The following is an 18,997-nucleotide window of genomic DNA, read 5'->3' on the forward strand; positions in this document are numbered from 1 at the left end:
GCTCCCAGAGATAGTCCTAGAGATGAAGATGAGGAAGACCCTTTGCTCCCAGGGAAGGAGAAGGGCCTCTGTTCTTAGAGATGAAATGCTCCCAGAGATGGGTGAAGAGAACTTTTGTTTTTGAATGGCTCAACCTTAAATTTGTACCCCAAGATTGGACCCTCGAAAGCAGTTGTGGGAAAAGCTGCAAGTCGTAGGAGGGGGAGTCCCACATGATGCGAGCAGAGAACCAACGCGGGCAGCTGTCTCATTGTGATAATTCCTCCATAGCATGAACAAGAGAGACTCCTCTTCCTAAATGAACTGAACAAGGTTATTATGGAAGTGGTAAACAGACTGAACATCTTAAGGGTTGTCTTTTTACATTGTCAGTGGGAGAAGGGAGAAAGGTGGGGGAAGGAGAAGAGTTCTGAAGGTGTGGTATGATTTTATTTTGCCTTTTTCCCTCTTTTAGGTCTGTTAATAAACTTCTTTATATTCTTTCAAGTTTGGTGCCTGCTTTGCTTTTCTCCTAATTCTTATCTCACAGAAGGTAAACAGTAATGAGTATTTTGGACCACACCACTACAAGTGTTAATATGATTTAGCTCCAGATTTAGCTGCAGGAGAGCCAGTGTATTCTTAGGAGAAGCAAATAATAGTTTTCCAGCAAAACACTCATGGAAATCTTTTGTTATTCTTATTGTTTCAAAACAATTTAGTTGAATAAATAAAGCAGCTCTCATTCACAATATGCTGTATTTGATAAGGAAAATAAGAACATGCGAGTTTGGAAAGACAACAAGCTTGATAACTTTTATTAGTGTTTCATGACAGTCAATTTCTGTATACATTGCCTTGCAAAGATTTGATGGTACCTTAACTGAATTTGAAAAACATCAGAGACTCTCAAAGCTAGTCAGAAAAAAAAAATACATCTAGAAATATCGTAACACATTTCTCAGCACAATGTTCATTTTCATTCTTCTCTGGAGATAGGGAAATTTTGATAAATTCAAATAAAAGTGAGTTTAGGGAATGAAGACCAAATGCTTATCCATGCTATCTTCTCTATCAGTAATCAGGAACTGCATTTTGGAAGATCAAAAAAGCCCTCCTTTCTCTCCTTCTCTCACATCTTCCCCTCTGTATATCATATCATCACATATGCTCTCCTCTGGTAACTGAAGCAAGCAAAAATCTCTAGCTAAAAACAATGACACACAATTTCAACTGTTTGTGGAGCTGAGGTTACACTTCATTACTAATCAAAAATTTTCAGAGTTTATTCAGAACTTCTGCATAAAAAGCTGATTTTCGTCTAAAGTGTAATCCTATTCCGTAAATTGCATTCATAAACAGTACAGAACACTTTTGCATTTTCAGTACACCACAGGATTCACTATCAAATTTCCTGAATTTACAAGTCAATAGACAGTCTTTCAATCTATCTGGTCTTTGCAAACTCAGCATGCTACCCATAAGCCAAGCTGTTGTCCTTCTGGCTTTGCATATTGCCGCCAGCACTAAAGATTAGTCAGACCTAACTCCTCTCTCCATAGACACAGCCCAGAGAACTGGGGTGTGCCAACCGTTCCCAGATGAAGAGATACCTCAGGTAGTAGGTTAAATGAAGTCTCATACTGCACTACAAAGCACCAAGTCAACTTACTGGCTGTAGTGCCTTTCTATCATATTCCTCAATGCTACTTGTTCTAGAAACATAGGCCATCTATATCGATCCCACACCCATAAACACACATAGCACACCCCCCACTACCACCTTTTTAATCTACAGTTCCCTTCATTTTTCAAATGAAAGATGAAATAGTGATCATAAAAGAAACCAGAGGGCAGCATGTGATAAAAGTTCTATTCAATCTGTTTTTCAGAGTAATGCTCTGCTTAAAATACCATCCTGCCTCAACCAACCACTTTGTTTCGAAGAAAAAATTTGAATGGCATGATAAGATGTCATTGTTTGCAACAGTAAAAAGGAACTGAACACAGAAACTCCAGAAGGTCTTCTGCAGTCTTAAGTTCCCCACATGCTCTAAATATGCATGTTGTCTTTTATCTGTATTCTGTTCTGAACTTGCCTCTCAAACCAACTGTCATCCTGGATGCCTGCAGCTCTATTACCAGGAGAAAACCCCAACATTATCACTAAGGATTTGCTACTGGATCAGTTCTGTAGGTGTTATAAATCAGCATAGCTTCAGTAACTTCAGCTAAGTGATGATGATTTACAGCGCCCTGAGGATCTGGCCCTCTGTCCTAATTACTTCATTAATCTGCATATTCCTGAAAGGAACACTAATCTTTATTCTAAATTACTTTTACTTCAACCCACCTGTTAGATGTCTGATGTGGATTTATACAGAGTTCATATCATACTTTCTTACTTATTTTTGAAGAAGCATTACCCTGAGTCTGCCCCATGGTCCATAAATGATCTATATGGCTGACTGAATCAAGCCTGAGCTGGTGCTTTCAGCAGGTATGAATTCAATTCCTCAACACCAATCCATTAGAACCTAAACACTATTAATAGAGTAGAGAGGAAGAAACACATTTTTTCTGTCCCAGGGAATATGAAGCTGGTCACTTCTGGTAGGAAGTTATTTGATCAGGTCTGTCAGAGCCAGAGGACCACAGTGACCACCTTCTCATAATAACAAGTAGCTTATTCCCAGGAGAGGAGAAAGTTGCTGTTGGGAAGCATGTTTTATCATATTCCTTCAAGATGTCACTGAAGCTAAGAGCCAGCTGGATTCTAAGGAGCTGTAGGTATTTATATGAATAACAAGACCATTGACTGCTACACTGGACAGTATATATATATATATTTTTTAATTTATTTTTCATAAAATAAGCTTTCCAGTGCATAACTTCACTACCAGAAATATGGGATAAAAACAGGTTCAGTGGAAATGCTGCTATGTTTCTATTTTGGAGCTTTTCATTGTTCACTGAATTTCCCTCTGATGCTGTCTACTGTTAAAAAAGTACCCTCAGGGATGACCACTCTGATCCTCCATGGCATGGCTTGAAAATTAAGGAATTCAGTCAGTAAGCAAAAACCTAACAAACTGCTGCATTTTACTTGGAAACACATTTAAAAAAAAAAAGTGTTGTGTTGATCCCAAGTTCAAAGTGAGGCACCAATAACCCACATCAAATTTATTATGTGGACATTTAAACACCTCCAGAGTCCTCTGAAAGTAGCACTAGCACAGAAGAAATAATTTAGATGGAGTTGGAAGTACTTTGTCTGCCTAAAACCTCATATTTTTCTAAAAGCAAATGTCTTCAAAGCATTCTCTGCAGAAATATGCAGTGATTGTTTTAAGTCAACATTTTTCAAATGTTACAATAATGTAGAGCTGAAATGGTATTTTTCATGAACCTAAAATAGAATTAACTGACATCTCACACACCATACTTTATTAACAAGCACAGGCTTTTAAATAGCGTGTCTAACCATAGGAGGTATTTAAGGAGTGACATAAGATTCCATATCCTAAATAAATGAATATTAACACCAATTTCTAGAAGGTTAAAATTATATCAGGCTGAAAACACTACAGAAAATACAAAATGTACTTTGGATAGGCTAAAGAAGAATTCTCCGTACATAGCAGCAAAGTTTCCTGCTCAGATCTTTGCACTCTGCCCAACCCAAAGAACTATTGGGCAGAGTGCAAGCAACAGGATTTTTCACTCCCGAATTCATAGAAATAACTAGCTGCACGAGAAGGAGAGTTAAAGGTGATAACATTGTAATTGAGATAATGTTGATTTTATACATGAGATACATACCTAGAGAATAGGAATGATCCATGATAAGAGTGTTCGATTTAAATAAAACTCACACCTTGCTGATTTCTTAAGTTATTTCATTGAACTTCTAACAGGTAAGGAAATAAAATTTCTTGTATTTCTAGTATTTCCCTCTAGAAAATTTATTTTAGGCTACAAAAGGATTTTACACATTAAGTGAAATTCTCCTCAATAGTAAGGACTAGTGCAATAAATGCCTGCCTGGCTTCTGTAGCATCAGGATGAGTTTAAAGGGCCACTAATTCATGCAAACATTTGCACATTATCATTCTGCATCACTGCAGTGTTTGCAGTGTTATTGCTAGACTTATAAAATAAAGTCAAAAAAACCACTAAATAGATTACTATACTCTTCCATTTGTCTATATGGAGCCATCAGTAAGGTACTAATTTTAATAAATTTTCCTACTGTTTCTATGAGGGAGAATAGTTGCTGAATGTTCTGATTTCCCCCTATATACTTCCAACTTCACAGGTTTGCTGTTGCTATTCTTTCTGTGCACTTATTGTACATCAAGGACAAATCTCATTATCATATCTATTCTTAATGCTTATCTTCAGTCAACCCACCCACCAATGCTCCTCCCACCCTTTAGAAAATAGCATTTCTTGGGATTTAGTGACTGATCTGTAGGCCCATGTGAACTGAATTTGAATCTCCCACTATGCTTCAGGAATGACTTCACTGAAATTGCATGGTATTCAGAGACTAAATATCAACTGGATTTCAGCCACAGCAGTATCAAGATATTTGTTAGACTAGAGGAGAGTGCATAAGGAAAAGGAAAGGGTGAGCCACTTAAAATTTCAATCTAAAATTTCCATTCTGTAATCCTGTAAACCCTCTTCCTATCTCCTTTCTTCTCTCCTACTTCAGAATCTTGTTTGTTACATCTTCTCTCTTACTAAAAAAAAAAAAAAAAAAAAATTGCTACCTGATTCTCTCTTCTAGACAAAATAATCCCATTTAGCTACTATATTTCCTATCTTCTCTCTCTTCAGCCCCACACTTTCTATCTGAAGTCACTACATACTTCACTAGTAAACTGTTGCTGCTCATCACCTGCTGTGAATCACAAAGTCACTGCAGAAACTAATTATGGACCTGTAGCTGGCAGGAAGCAGTAACTGCTTTCTGCATCTCCTTGCCCCAGAATAAGAGCCTACACAGACTATACCCTGCTGGTGAGCTGCTATGCAGTAAGAGCAATTTGCATTCACTGGTCAGTGCCCACTACTTCTCAGTGATGACTGTTCACCATTGGGAAAAATGGTCACTGCCAGCCACTGACTGGCAACCACTGTGTGAAGAAAAGGGTCACCAATATCTCCTATCACAAGATAAGTAGTCACAGATTGCCCATAGAGGTGGTAGATGCCCTGGAAACATTCAAGGTCAGCTTGGACAGGGCTCTGAGCAACTTGTTCTAGTTGAAGATGTCCCTGCTCATCGAAGGGGGTTGTACTTGATGACCGGTTCCTTCCAACTCAAACTACTGTATGCTTCTATTATTGTGAATCCAAATTTGAAAATGGCAAATACTGCAATAACAGCAGATGACACTGATGGGTTGCAGCATGAAAAATCCATGGTTGCAGCACCTGATCAGCTTACAGTACACTTTTGTCAGGATAGACATCAACATTGATAGTAACTATTAATCAGGTACTACCCAAACTGGAAACAGGCTACTACCAGTTAATGATAGGTAGTACGTGTCCTAAATACACAAAGTCTCACTAATCAAGGCTAAATAATTAACTCTTGTAGCAATGGAGGTTTACCAGCTTTTCTCCTCTTTTTATCATCTTATGAGACCCTCATGTCCAAGTTTTCCTCTTACATTTTGCTACAATATCCTCCCACCCTCTCTCTAGAGCTTAGTAGTACAACATAACATTCCAGGTTCATTTTCTTTCCACCTGCAATAACCAAAAAACCTGGTTTTCCCAAGCCCTTCTTGCTCCACCTTCATGCAGGTACACAGCCTATGCTCTCTCTAGAAGTTGTTCAGCAAGAAACTGGAGCAGCAGCCATAGCTTACTGCTTCGCAGGCAATGTTTACTTGCTACATTGCTGTCTGCAAGCTTGAGAGGTGGTAGTCTTGGTTTACGTCAAGAACAAGGAAGGCTAAGGAAATACCTTGATGTGTCACATGAAGTATTGGTTGCTTGAGGTTGGTTTAGATTTGTAGTCTTACCCAAGGTTGTTTTCTTTAGAATCTAGATTACAATAGATGCAGTTGTTGTGTGGAGTTCTCTCTCCCCTCCACTTTTTTTCAGGTTATATCAAAAAAAATTGGACAATGTCCTGTCTAATCAGAATAACTCAAAAAAAAGAACTGGTAAGAAAAGATCTTAAGTCAGATCCCAAAACTCTGGAAAAATAAATGCCCCAATTTCCTACTGTTGTGAATCTCACATCCTATGTTCTTATCCAGCATTTTTAATCCATACATTTTACTGAGGTCATCAACTTGGTTTGTATTTTACAAATGCACAAAATGGGCAATGAAGTGAATGGATGTTCAGTAAGATAGTTGCAGAGCCAGGAATGAATAACAGTGCTTTCAATCCCTTTCTAGTGTACTGTGTGTACAATAATAAAGAGCAGTGTAAATGGCTGTGAAATGACAGAATCAACCCAGTTCAAGTGATTATACAGAAAAGTTTGAAGAAAAGTGGAAAATCAGGCTCTCAGTGAGACATAAAGCAAGAAGATAAACCAAATGTACTTTCCTCCTTTATTAACTTACTTAATGAGGTTATCTCTGACTACTGTGAACTCTAACAAGCCCAAGAACCATCTATTTTAAATGCCAAGCAAACCTCTGCTAAGCAATAGACTCCTTCTTTGTAGGACTGATGCTCTCGAATCCTCATAGGAACTGGCAAGGCTTCCCCATCTGGACTTTTTTTTTTTTACTTTGTATTTTGAGTATGTGATAAAGCCCGATGAAAGATTTTATCTTTACAAGCAGAGGTATCTGTTTTTTAAAATAGGTAAACTGCATTGCAATAGCATATGTGGAAAGATCAAAATACAATTTCTTTTTATTATTCCTGTTATTGCATTCCCCTACACAATGGCACCCCTTTTGGAGACATTGTTTGCAACATAATAATGATTTAATGTGCCACTTCATATGCATTCCATGTCCTCAGATTGAAGATTTAAATTAATATGACAAGTGAAACAGTAAGAAATTCAAGAAACCACCAGATAGAGCTATCCATACAGGGCATATTTGATAGCAAAAAAAAATCCACAAACAAACACACAAACAAAAAACCACTCCAGCAGCCACAGCCTAGGCCAGATTTAATTTGCTTGATTGATCTTGAGATCAAGCACAAATTCATTATTCTCCTATTAACTATTATCATTGTTGGAATTTATAAGAGACCTGTAAACCTATTAAACTGGTCTTAAATGTTGCAATCCATTTATTGAACAGACTAGCAATGAAAAATTAATTATTAAATAACCACCAGAGAAAAACATCAGTGGCCTTGTCACCTTAGAGCTAGATTGATAGCACCTTACCTTCTGGAGAGGTGGGGCCCTGCAAGACTCAAATATAAACCTTGGAAGGATAATGCTGAGTATGTCACTGCGTAAGTCACATTTTTAATTTAATGTTTTATTAAATGTTAGATAGAATAAATTTATACGGGCCTCACAGACTCTGTCTTAATAAATGAATTGGCACTCTTTCAGATGTAAAAAATGATCACAGCTTCTCAAGGGCATCAGAAACCCTGAAGCATAAGACACCAGTAAATACAAAGACCAAAGGCAGCATGGACAGTGATATATTTGCAAGCACTGCGGGTGAGCCAACACTTTCAAACTGCTGAGGCTAACAAAACAAGGCCAGTGAACTCCCAAAATGGTAAAAGCACCTGCAGTAAGAAGCTGTGCTTGAGTGCTGTTGCACAAACATGTCCACTACTGAAAAAAAGTGGAAAGGGTGTGGGTTTATCACCCTGCTGCTACTATATTTCAAGATATGTTTGTACGTTTAAAATTTCATGAGCAGTATTAATAATTTATTTTTCTCCTGTCCTTTAATTTTCTAAGACTAGACTTTGAAAACAACAGGCATGGAGAAGACATATTCTCTCCCTCCTGTACTGTTATCTACAGAATGTTCACTTGTGTTTCCCTGTAGAACTGCTGCCATTAGTAATATTTAATCTGGCTAGGAAAAATGCTTACAAGTTCTTAAGTCAAAACCAATATGCCCCTGTCCTGGCACATCTCTCCAGAGACAAGATTTCTGCAAGCGGCTCCATTTCTAAAACATTTGGCTTTCATAAGGCAGGACAGCTCAACACTAACATTCAGGCACTGAAAGGCTTTCACAGCATAGTTGAGCTGCACTATGCATTTCCACAGACACTAAACTAAATGATTGTAAATGGCTGTTAAAATCAGCAGAAAACTGCCCTTTCTCACATTGTCAAACAAGAAAGACCAACAAAAAGCATGGCATGCTTTTTTCCCAGAATTCGAAAATGTTGGTGTTCAATGGCTGTCCATCTCACACTGCCACGTTACAATGTTAGCCAGCACATGAACAACAGGTTCCAATAAGTAACGTGCAAAACCACAGAAAATAGTGAGTTGTGCTAAAACTGTCTTCTCCTGCACTCTCTGCTGCTTGAATTCATGCAGCTGGCATCCTCTTGCTGAATACACAAGAGCATTTGAATAAGAAGGTAAAAAGGAAGAGGAAGAGAAACTTCCTTGGAGTCTGGCATTTTTCCAGAAAGCCAGGAAGAAAATCCTCAGCATGTAAACACTATAAAGGAAAGTGAATGACAAAACAAAACACACAATTGTGCTGATAAGTTCTAAATATATGATATTCTTGGTCTAACTACATGATACTTGCACCCCACTTATGAGTCCTACAACTGATGAGAGGAAATCAGAAGGACTTTACTCATCAAAAAGTGAAATGTGACTTCACATAGACATACAGTTGCATGGAAACACAAGCAGTGAGATGAACTTGCTACCAGTAAAAAATGACAAAAAACCAAAGCTGAGCTACGCTATATCTAATCCCATCTTTAACTGACCCAAGGAAATATATTATAGCCTCAGCCAAGCAGTCACAGTTTATAACAGAAAGTACATATTTATTTGGAAATTTAATTGTTTTATTCAAAATGTGAAGGAAAAAATATGAAACAAAAATGTCTTTTTTTCTCTTTCATTCCATGAGGATAATAACTTAGACATTAGTGATCTTTCCTGAAGCGTACATCACTGGATCCAAGAATAGACAGTGGTTTTGAAACTATTATGTTATGTATTTATATGAAGAATACATTGTGTTCAAAAAATAAATAAGTAATATCCTGAATTTATTTTTGTATACATTTTGACTGGGATAGAGTTAATCGTCTTCACAGTAGACTGTGCAGTGCTATGTTCTAGATTTCTGACCAAAACACTGTTGATAACACCCACCTGTCTCACATATTTCTCATCAGTGCTTGCACAGCCTCAAGACCACTGCTTCTCATGTCACCCACCCCACCAAAGAGGCTGGGGGTACACAAGATGTTGGGAGGTGACACAGCTGGGACAGCTGACCCCAAGCTGACCCAAGGGATCTTCCATACAACATGATGTCATGCTCAGCTTATAAAGATGGGGCTCAAAGAAGGGAAGGGGGACATTCAGAGTGATGGCACTTCTCTTCCGAAATCCCATGTTACGCATGATGGAGCCCTGCTTGCCTGGAGATGGCTGAACACCTGCCCACCCACAGAGCTTGGTGAATGAATTCCTTGATTTGCTTTGCTTGTGAGAGTGGCTTTTGCTTTCCTATGAAACTGAATTTATCCCAACCTACGAGTTTTCTCAGTTTAACCCTCCTGATTCACTTCCCCCATCCCACTGTGGGGGAGTAATCAAGTGACTGTGTGGGGCTGAGCTGCCTGCTGGGGTTAAACCACAACCAGCTTTTAACTATTCTGGTAACAGGTAAACAATTTTTTTTGCTTCATTATAATACAACAACCACTTTTATTTCATAAGTGTTTTTCTTCTTTATTTCCAAATCACCTTTGGTGGTGGGAAGGAAGACAGATTCAGGTTTAAAGCGAATTTAAACACAGTTTCAGCTACTAAGTGAAGCCAATTGCTTTAGCCATTTTTGAGATATACACTGCTTTGTAATTCAGACATACAAAAATGTTAACACTTTTAAGCATGAGTGCGTACATAAGCAAGCGAAATAAATGTGGAATTAGTGTGGATGTTGTAAGAGAGCAGAAAATCAAGAACAGCATAAGTAGCTCAGACTGTTCCAGCTGAATCTAAACTTAACCCTCTTAGAACATGACTCCATGTTCTGCCCAGTCCATGTGTCCTATTTCCTATCTAGGTTTATCAGGACACCAACAAGAGAAGCATAGGAAATGTCCTTCTGTTGCCAAAATACAAAACTTGCATCATGTTCGGAATGTGCTCCGTGACATTTGCAGGGTTGATATGTCCCATGCTAGATATCTTCAGTGTCCAGCTCCTGCTCCACAGTAAAGAGAAATGTGATAGTGGTGGAATGAAAGGGCTTATCTCTGTACTCGAGAACAAAGAAAATAGTGACTTATTGCAGTAGTTGATACCCAAGGATACATTCTTAATCCAATATATCTGAACAACCTATTAAAATGACCAAAAAAGTATGGAAAGTTATCAAGGGAAGAACTATAAAGTGATAGGTACAATAAGAAGCAAATCTTAAATTTTTTCTATTATTTTAACATTAAGGATTTTTTCTAGGACTGTAAAATTTCAATACTCAGTCATTATAAAGCTCACATAGCTAAGCATGTGACACTGCAACAGGTGTTAGTTCACTTTCTCTCTATTAAGAGGCAAAATTTATGAGCCTATCTAAAGAAAACTATAGCCATCAGGCATCGAATACCGACTGTGTGTTTCTGTAGCTAATCAAAACCCCACATGTTCTTGTTGAATAGGATAAATGGCCATATAAATTAATTTCAGTATTTTCAGGCAGAAGGCAATGTGCCTAAATACTTTTCTTGAATGTTACCAAATAATAGAATGCAAGCTGAAATTAGCACTTCTCTGCTACTAAACAGCTGAAGCCTTCTATACAGAAAGATCAAACAGACTTATAATAACTGGCATTGAATGCTAAATTGCATCCATAATATAATGCATACAGTATCATTATGTCTTCAACAGATGACCCAGGTCAAATCTAACCCCAAATCTAAAATACAATACAATTTAGGAAATCCACATACGATCAGGAAATATTGTTCTAGTCCAATACAGTGTACTTTGTAAAAAGAGCCACTAGAAATAGATTGATACCAGACCATCTGTACTATTGGTTCTTACAAATGGGAAACCCTGAATCTACAACTGATGACTCATGTATTAGCTTTACCAAAACTAAGCATATGAACTTTCCAAACTGTATCAGCTGAGTCAATTTTCAGTGAGTCAGCAAACTGAAAGTCCATCAAAGAGAACAGCAAGTGAAATAACAGCTCTCCTGATTTTAACAGAAGAATTTGCTTCCTATTTCTTCACAAACAATAATACTTATTTTTTTATTGTGTACTTACTTTACTATGCCAAATAATCACAGTTTCTAATGGAAAATTTCTCAGAGATACCTAGATCTCAACAGATGATTGCATGTCAAATGTTTTTATCCTACACAATGCAAGGTAATGGATGGATAGGTAGATAGGTAAAAAGATAGGTACAAAGCATTAGTATGTGTGTGCATATAAATGTCTACACATGACAAGAAAGTTTTGTAGCAATCCCATTAAATGCCAAAAAGTCTTCTAAGTAGATGTTAAATACAAATTAAAAAAAAAAAAAAAAATTTCTATGTCTGGGACATGTAAGATGTTGTCCTTTAGTAACCTTTGGTTTTGAGGATGAAAAATTGAGATTTATCATCCATTTTTACAGTGACTAACGAGCTAATAAATTTATAGACAGATGAATGCAGAATTCTTGATTTCTCTTTAAAAAGGTACCTACAGCCTAAATGAATTCTTTTAATAAAATAGTGAATGCAATAAAACACAATAAAACCCATAAATACTGTGAAGGGACTATGTTTTCAGGAACTCTACCCACCCCTTACAAACGTAAATGAGACTGTTTACTGTGGTACCATTACTCATTGAGTATAAATACTTTCTCTTTTAGTAAAGGCAAACTTTGTTAAAAACAAATTAATTCCCAAAAGTTGTGTATATTACAAATCCTTTCACACATAGAAATTGTAAGGGATTATAGATTTTAGTCCATGTTATACTAAGAAAGAGTTATTATCCTTCATGGCTTTGAGCAGGTAATTTCATTCTTTCTTCTCCCCTTTGCCTTCCTGTTCTTCACCTATGAATCCTAATTTTCTTGTAAGCTCTTTGAAGAAGGAATTATTTATATCTGTACTTTAATCCTCCAGTATTGACTGGGGACTGCAGGAACAATTGTAATACAGATCCATTGTTATGGATGCACAGATAGTCACAGCTGAAAGCGTCACACCTACACTATTGCTGCAGTTACCTATGAAGATGCTTCTTGGTTTAGAGCATGTGCTAGAACAAGCAAACTGATCTTCCTTTTGTCAAAAATTCCTAATAATTTATAATAGCTTCTGAAGTTCACTACAGACTTACTTCATTTATTGTCCTTATCACTCCATTCCTCCCTTTCTCTCTTCACTCATCTACTTTCTGTCCCTCTACAACATATTGCTACTGTGGGAGGTATTCACACTGTCTAACTTTAGTCAACTAATTTAGGGCTCTGAATCACCCTCTTTGAGTGCCTACATCTCATATAATATGACTATATATGGAATAGACATTTTTAAATTCAGGTGTTCTAATACATACTTTTTTCAAATACCCAAAGTAGCTTGGCCTAGGTGGTGTTAATATTCCACTGTATAAAGCAGTGACTGTCAACAGTAAGCAAATGTATTAAGTGACTGGGTTACAGGGACTTTTGCACTAGCTTGGCACCTCACTTTCTTTTCTTTTTTCTCACATAGATTTAATGCAGTAAGCACACTATCTGTAGCAAAGTATAAAAAAAAAAAAGAAAGAAAAGAAAAAGATTAAATGCAAACAGTATCTACTCATGGAATCTGCTAAAATATCTGGAAGAATTTAAAAAGCAAATGCCTGCTCAATAAATTGCTGCAGGAGGCTGCAGAGGCTGCAGCTGTAAGACAGTACATCAGTCCCATGCCTAACCACATCTTGACCTTTTTTCTGAGACTGTCAACAAAGGTGCCAATTAGAGCAATGATTTAGAGCAACACATTTTGCGTTCTGCTAAACGCAACTGTTACCACAGGGACAAGGATCATACGTTTTGCTTAATACTGGATGCCCGATTGGCTCAATACAGATCTTGCACTGACAACTACTTTGGTAAGCCCCAAGATGAGAAGCAGGTGAGTGCATCACCCACATAGCTTTCTTTTGATCTGTTGGGACACAGAAAAGCTTATACTGTAAATATCTGAATGATTTCCTGGTACAGTGTTGATTTTGTTTAGCTTATTATCTCTTACACACAAATCCAGCCACCTAAGAAATTACTAAATTCTTTTTGTATCAGGACAATGTTAAAACTATTTGTTTCCATATATCACAACTAATTATGGCCATAAATTATGCATCCTAATTCAACATAATGAGAGCTGAAAGCCAGGTATTCAAACTTATCTTCTGAAAGCCTCCCCCTTCAACTAAGCCATAATAAAAGGCTTAATCAACATATGAATCAACTATCAAATTATTTACTTAAAGAATGGTAAATGAGATAAGGTGATGAGAGACAGAAGAAGAAGAAAATATTTTTCTGTCTCAGTTTCAAAATGAATGCATTTAATTTTGATAAAACTTAGAGAGGCAAGATGAAAACAATGCATATATGAATATGTGAATATGAACTGTCCATAGCATAAAAAAAGGAGTGAATTATGTACCAAGAGTAGGGAAAAGACTATGATATAGTCTTAAATATAAGATTAAACTTCATCTTGGAGTTCCATTAACAGGATATACACTGGTGATCTCACAAACAATATAATATAAAGACTACAAATCTATTTTGAGTGTACAAGAAAATCTTTAGCTGACACAGGCATACAAAGAATTACTTTGAAAGACGTCAGTCATTTCTGTCTGTGGTTCACTACATTTAAAAAAACCCACATATATCTAACAATTAGTATTAATTCATATATATCTAAAGTTCAATCAAAAAAAGTGGAACAAGTTTTACTCAACACTACATTGTTTGTCCATCCAGATGAGTTCTGCTTCCACCACAGCAGTTACTAGGAACTGATCATCTAAGGAGAAGCACAGGATATGGAGTGACACAAGACGTGTCCAAGTAGGTTTTCAGTACAAGAAGCATTTAAAACTGAATCTGTAGAAGGTTTTTAGCAGAAGTATTTCAGGCTGAATCTGTATTAAGGCATACCGACTGACATTCATGATAGGCCTACTTAACTTGGATTTACCAAATACTGAGAGGTGGGAAGAACTTACACAACATACTCTGCTTTAAAGCTCATATTTCTCAGTGAATGTTACAAAAAAACTTCAAACATTGGGCTAAAATTTACAAGGCAGTTCAGAGATGTTTGCATGCAAACTAGCTACTGGTACATTAAAATGCTTTTACAGTTAGGCACAGGATTAACAAGTTTCTTTACCTGTTGTGTCCTTTTTAAAATAAGTAATATGTATTTTTTTGGGGATTTTCAGATTTTTTTTGGTCTTATGGTGAGAAAAAGTGTATTGCACAATAGCAAGCTATGATGTAACTATGATCAACACTTCTGTCTGTACTTTAAATCTTTAATTACTTTGCTAAAACTAGCCTGGGACAAAAAAAATTAAAAATACAGTACCTTGAAAATACACATAATTTTGAAGTTATAAAAAGAAGCAAATGGAACTGATATATTTTTAAATTTTAAAGAAAAAGACAGTATAAACTTTATTGCTTTACTCTTGGGGGATTTTCTTCTCCCCCTGCCTCCTGCAGCCCTAACTTACTATTGCATGAACAGCACTGTGTTATACCTGCTTAGTGGCAGATGAATTGGAACCTAAAAATTAAAGGCCAATCTAATTTCACTGTTCAAAATCAATGAAAGCTGAAATTCAACAAATACCACATGAACAATGAAAAGTTAGTGCGTGAAGCTATGACAGCTACCATTGCTTTTAAATGACAAGGCAGTTAACGTCTATTAAGTTGCACACTAAAGACTTGCCTTTAAAACAAAAAAATTATTCATTGAGCAGAATTGGTTTTTTACAAAACTACAGAGATAAATACAACATAGAAATCTCCAGTCTAGAGAACATCTTGAAATTTAATTATGTTCTTTTTTAATATGGTTTTACAATAAATGGTCAGTAAGAGCTGGGGAATATACCACAAAAGTTTGCAATACTGAATTTAATTTTGATAGGAAAAGTTTAAATATTTCTACTGATTTAGCCCTGGGTTCCATACCAACTGGGAAAATTCAAAGGAGGCAGTCTGAGAGTTATGTTTTCAAAAGGCAGTCCATTCTACGAATGGACAGCATTCACAGACCTGTTGATGTTCACATGTTGTTAATGATACAATAATATATTTAAAAGAATACTTAATATGGAAGAAAATGATGTGGACATGTTGTGCATAGGCAAGATCCGAGTATCTTGTGACATCTTTGTTAGTATGAAGACAGAAGTTTCTTTTATTAAGATTCAGCTAGAAGAGTATTTTCTTGTCTAACAGATAGATTACATGATACCTTGTACGTTACCTGTCAAATACTTGATTTGATAGATTCTCCATTTCTCAAAGTGGTGTTGGTAGGGAAAAAAAATATTTGAAGTTTATGTAATAATTAATGTACCTGTCCATCTAGCTTTAGTGTTTTCAGCTGTTTTCTTCTGGGAACCATATATAATTCTGCTCTGAGAGCTTTGACTGGATGGTTTAAGGATCATGGTTTGTCTTACATAGACAAGTATAATTAAAAGTGTCAGGAGAAAGTCAATGTCTTTGAAAAATAGAGCGCCATCATAAAAAAAAAAAAACAAAACAAAAAAGCAGCAAAATCCCAAGTGATTTGAGAGTGTTCATAAAAAACAGCTTTTCAACAGTATCTTTGTCATATTTGGATGAAATCTGAGTTCCACTTTAATAAAAACAGAATTCCTGTTGGTTTTTACTGATACTACTTTTAACTTTAAGTGATATTGTAAGAACTAAACAGAAAAATTAAGTATATTTATGTCTCTGTGATTGTATATATGTGGAAAATCCCCAGTAAGGGCAGGGAAAAAAATTGTCCCTTGATCAAGATCTTGATCAATTATAGGAAGCTGACTATCTTACACATATACTTCTATGGCTGTAAAAGTCAGGTAAAAAAAAAAAAAAAGAAACAAAAAAAGCTAAATTCAGAAAGATTACCTTTAGTGCCTCATAATTCTTTTAGTTTGCTTAGCCTAAAGAAAAAAAAAATCATAATTATACTATGGTTAATATGAAATTGAAATGCAGAGTAACCAAAAACACCACCCAATTCTGCTCCCAGTAGTTATGCAAACTCTCATGATCCAAAATTGATAGTTTTCTTGTCAGATATTTCAGGATGAAACAGGACTTTCCAAATAAACAAGTATTTTAGCCAATATCATCCTTTACAGCATATCCCCAATGTGATATTTCACTTACTGTCTTGTACACTAAAGTAGTAACCATTGATACCACTCCCCAGAAAGAAGTCATTACTTGGGACTAACAGCATGGAAGGATGGAAAGTATTAAAACATTTTATTTGAAAAATGCAGTGTCTCTTATGGGTTCTGATATCCCACTAAACTGGGGAACACAGGTGGATGCATATCCTTTTAAGGAAAGTAGAGAACCCAGAAGCCTGTCTGAAAATATGAAAATCTGAATCTATTCAAATAAATTCTTATATAGGTTCTAGAGAAAAAGAAAAGAAAAAAAAAATCCTGCAAAGAAAGAAATACAGATTCTTCCCTGGAATATTATAGGGATACAGATTTACTCCAGACAGCATTTTAATACTTATTTATTGATATATTTTATCATGGTGAGTTTACATGAAAAATAGTGGGCTACAGGCTTTGTTTAGTGAGTAACAGCTTCCCAGAGGTGTTGAGAAGTATTCTGTGAGATTTTCCCAAATGAAAAAGCACCATTGAAAAGGCATATATTTATCTCTTAATACTACCTAAATACACACACTTTTCAAGAGATAAATTAACCCACAGCAATTGCAAAGCAGAGATATTTTCAGTACGAAGCCAGCAGCAGGCACAGTATTGTCACTGTTTTCCATATGCATTGTTTCCACAAAACTCTGCCTCCAATAATTTAATGTTATTTTCTTAGGTTTGGCTGGCAAACTGTAAAGACTTATACAATTTTTTATTAGGTTGCTGCTTATTTTGCAAATCTATTGTGAAAAGCATTCAGTTTGGAATTGTTGCAGTGAGCTCATATGTTTGGTATCATTTTTTCCTCTAAATTATCTAAATGACACACAGTACAGTTTCTGTTCTTATATTTGATGCAAAAGAGTCATTTATATAACATTATGTTCACTAATAGGTGTGACTGTACAGTTTATGTTCTGTCACTTTCTTATGCTGCACAAGCCCTGTGGTACTTCAGAGCCTTCCAAAATTAAGTGAAGAGCACTGAGTCTTCTTCCTAGTCTTCCTTCAAATAAGAAACACTATATTTTTGATTGTGCTATATTATACTGGTAATTTTTGTATTGCTATGAATGAACAAAAAGGTCACAGTGCCAAGCTTTACTGTTACTCTCTTGTAATTCAGCATCCTATATTTTACTGTATCAAAGTAGGTTGCTAAAGGAAAAAGAATATATGTAGTATAAATACTCTTATACACAGAGATATATATGTGTGCATATATATATAGATATATGTATGTATAACTGGTCCATAGATAGCCATAAATTATATTCCCTGTTCTGCCCTCTCATCTTATCTGGCACCAGCACTAGTTATTGAGGGGTTACTAGCATTTTCACAGGCTCGTTCAGAAATTAAATACTTGATACCTGTTGTCAACTGTTAACTGTTGTCAACCTCCATTTTACCCAAAATAGCTTGGATTAGGGTTGGGTGGACTACAGTATGAAAAATACTGGATTTATGCCAGATAAAACTATGGGAATATCACAAGAAGTTCTAGCTGTCCTTATAGTTCCTTTACCAAACAGGAAGGGTCTGAGTTGCAGGTGTCTGATCACATTTCCACCAATATGTTCAGGATCTCTTTTAGTGTCCATTCTGAGTTCAAGGCAGTAGCATGCATCTGTGCAAGGTGTCCCAAGCAGTCTGAGGAGCCTTCTCTGTGCAAGCAATCTTCTTGGTGAAGAAAGGTGGTGAAGTCTGTTGCATACTGTAGGCAGTCAGGGTTGATGAAGCACACATAGACTCTCTCAGGGAGAGGATGGGGAACACTTGAGAGAAAGAGAGAGAGATACCAGGAAATAAGCAGGCCTAGGGGAGGTCAGGACATTAAAAAGCCTCAAAATAAGTTTGCCCTGCCCTTCCCCTTTCCAACAAGAACTTTAGGTATTCCAGATCTTAAAATATCTTCGTTCATATCATATTGTGAAAGAAAGTCTTGAAAATTAACAGATGTCTAGACCATACAACTAGTTTGCTTTTTCCTTATTTTCACACAAAGTCTTAGCTGTAAGAAGTAGACTCATATATTGCTGCCTATTTGGACTGATTATATTCCTGCTTTTAAGGATTATCACCAAGACAATGCTAAGAACCGTTACATTAAAGCTTGCTCCCAGCTTGGTTTTGAATGTGTCTGCCCAACATCATGAATTAATTACTTTTCCATCCTCTGTCCTGAATTTCCATGGTTGTGGTTACAAACAAGATCGTTGTCTCTCAAATATTTAGCTTTAATTGTGAAGGCAACTTGGCCCTTAACCTTGTTAGAGTAATTGAATAAATGTGGCAAGAACAATGCTCCTCTCAAGAGATTCAGCCTCCACCTCAGTCAAAGACTAAGTAATTTTGGGATAGGATGCAA

At 36.3% G+C, this 18,997-nt stretch overlaps 1 protein-coding gene across 8 annotated transcripts in view; it reads right to left on the reverse strand.

Annotated features, from left to right (window-relative positions):
- Nucleotides 1–18,997, reverse strand: part of PCDH9 (protocadherin 9) — a 680,650-nt gene that overhangs the window by 483,333 nt on the left and 178,320 nt on the right. The window contains exon 3 of one of the 8 annotated variants that reach the window (XM_010405557.4): nucleotides 16,964–18,404. The exons of the other annotated variants lie outside the window; for them this stretch is intronic. Coding sequence (XP_010403859.2) covers nucleotides 18,384–18,404 — 21 coding nt within the window. The 3' untranslated portion in view covers nucleotides 16,964–18,383. Of the gene's footprint in view, nucleotides 1–16,963; nucleotides 18,405–18,997 lie in introns of those variants that run through there. 8 annotated transcript variants of the gene reach the window in all.

The sequence above is a fragment of the Corvus cornix genome, chromosome 1 (assembly GCF_000738735.6).
Source record: "Corvus cornix cornix isolate S_Up_H32 chromosome 1, ASM73873v5, whole genome shotgun sequence".
Lineage (NCBI taxonomy): Eukaryota > Metazoa > Chordata > Aves > Passeriformes > Corvidae > Corvus > Corvus cornix.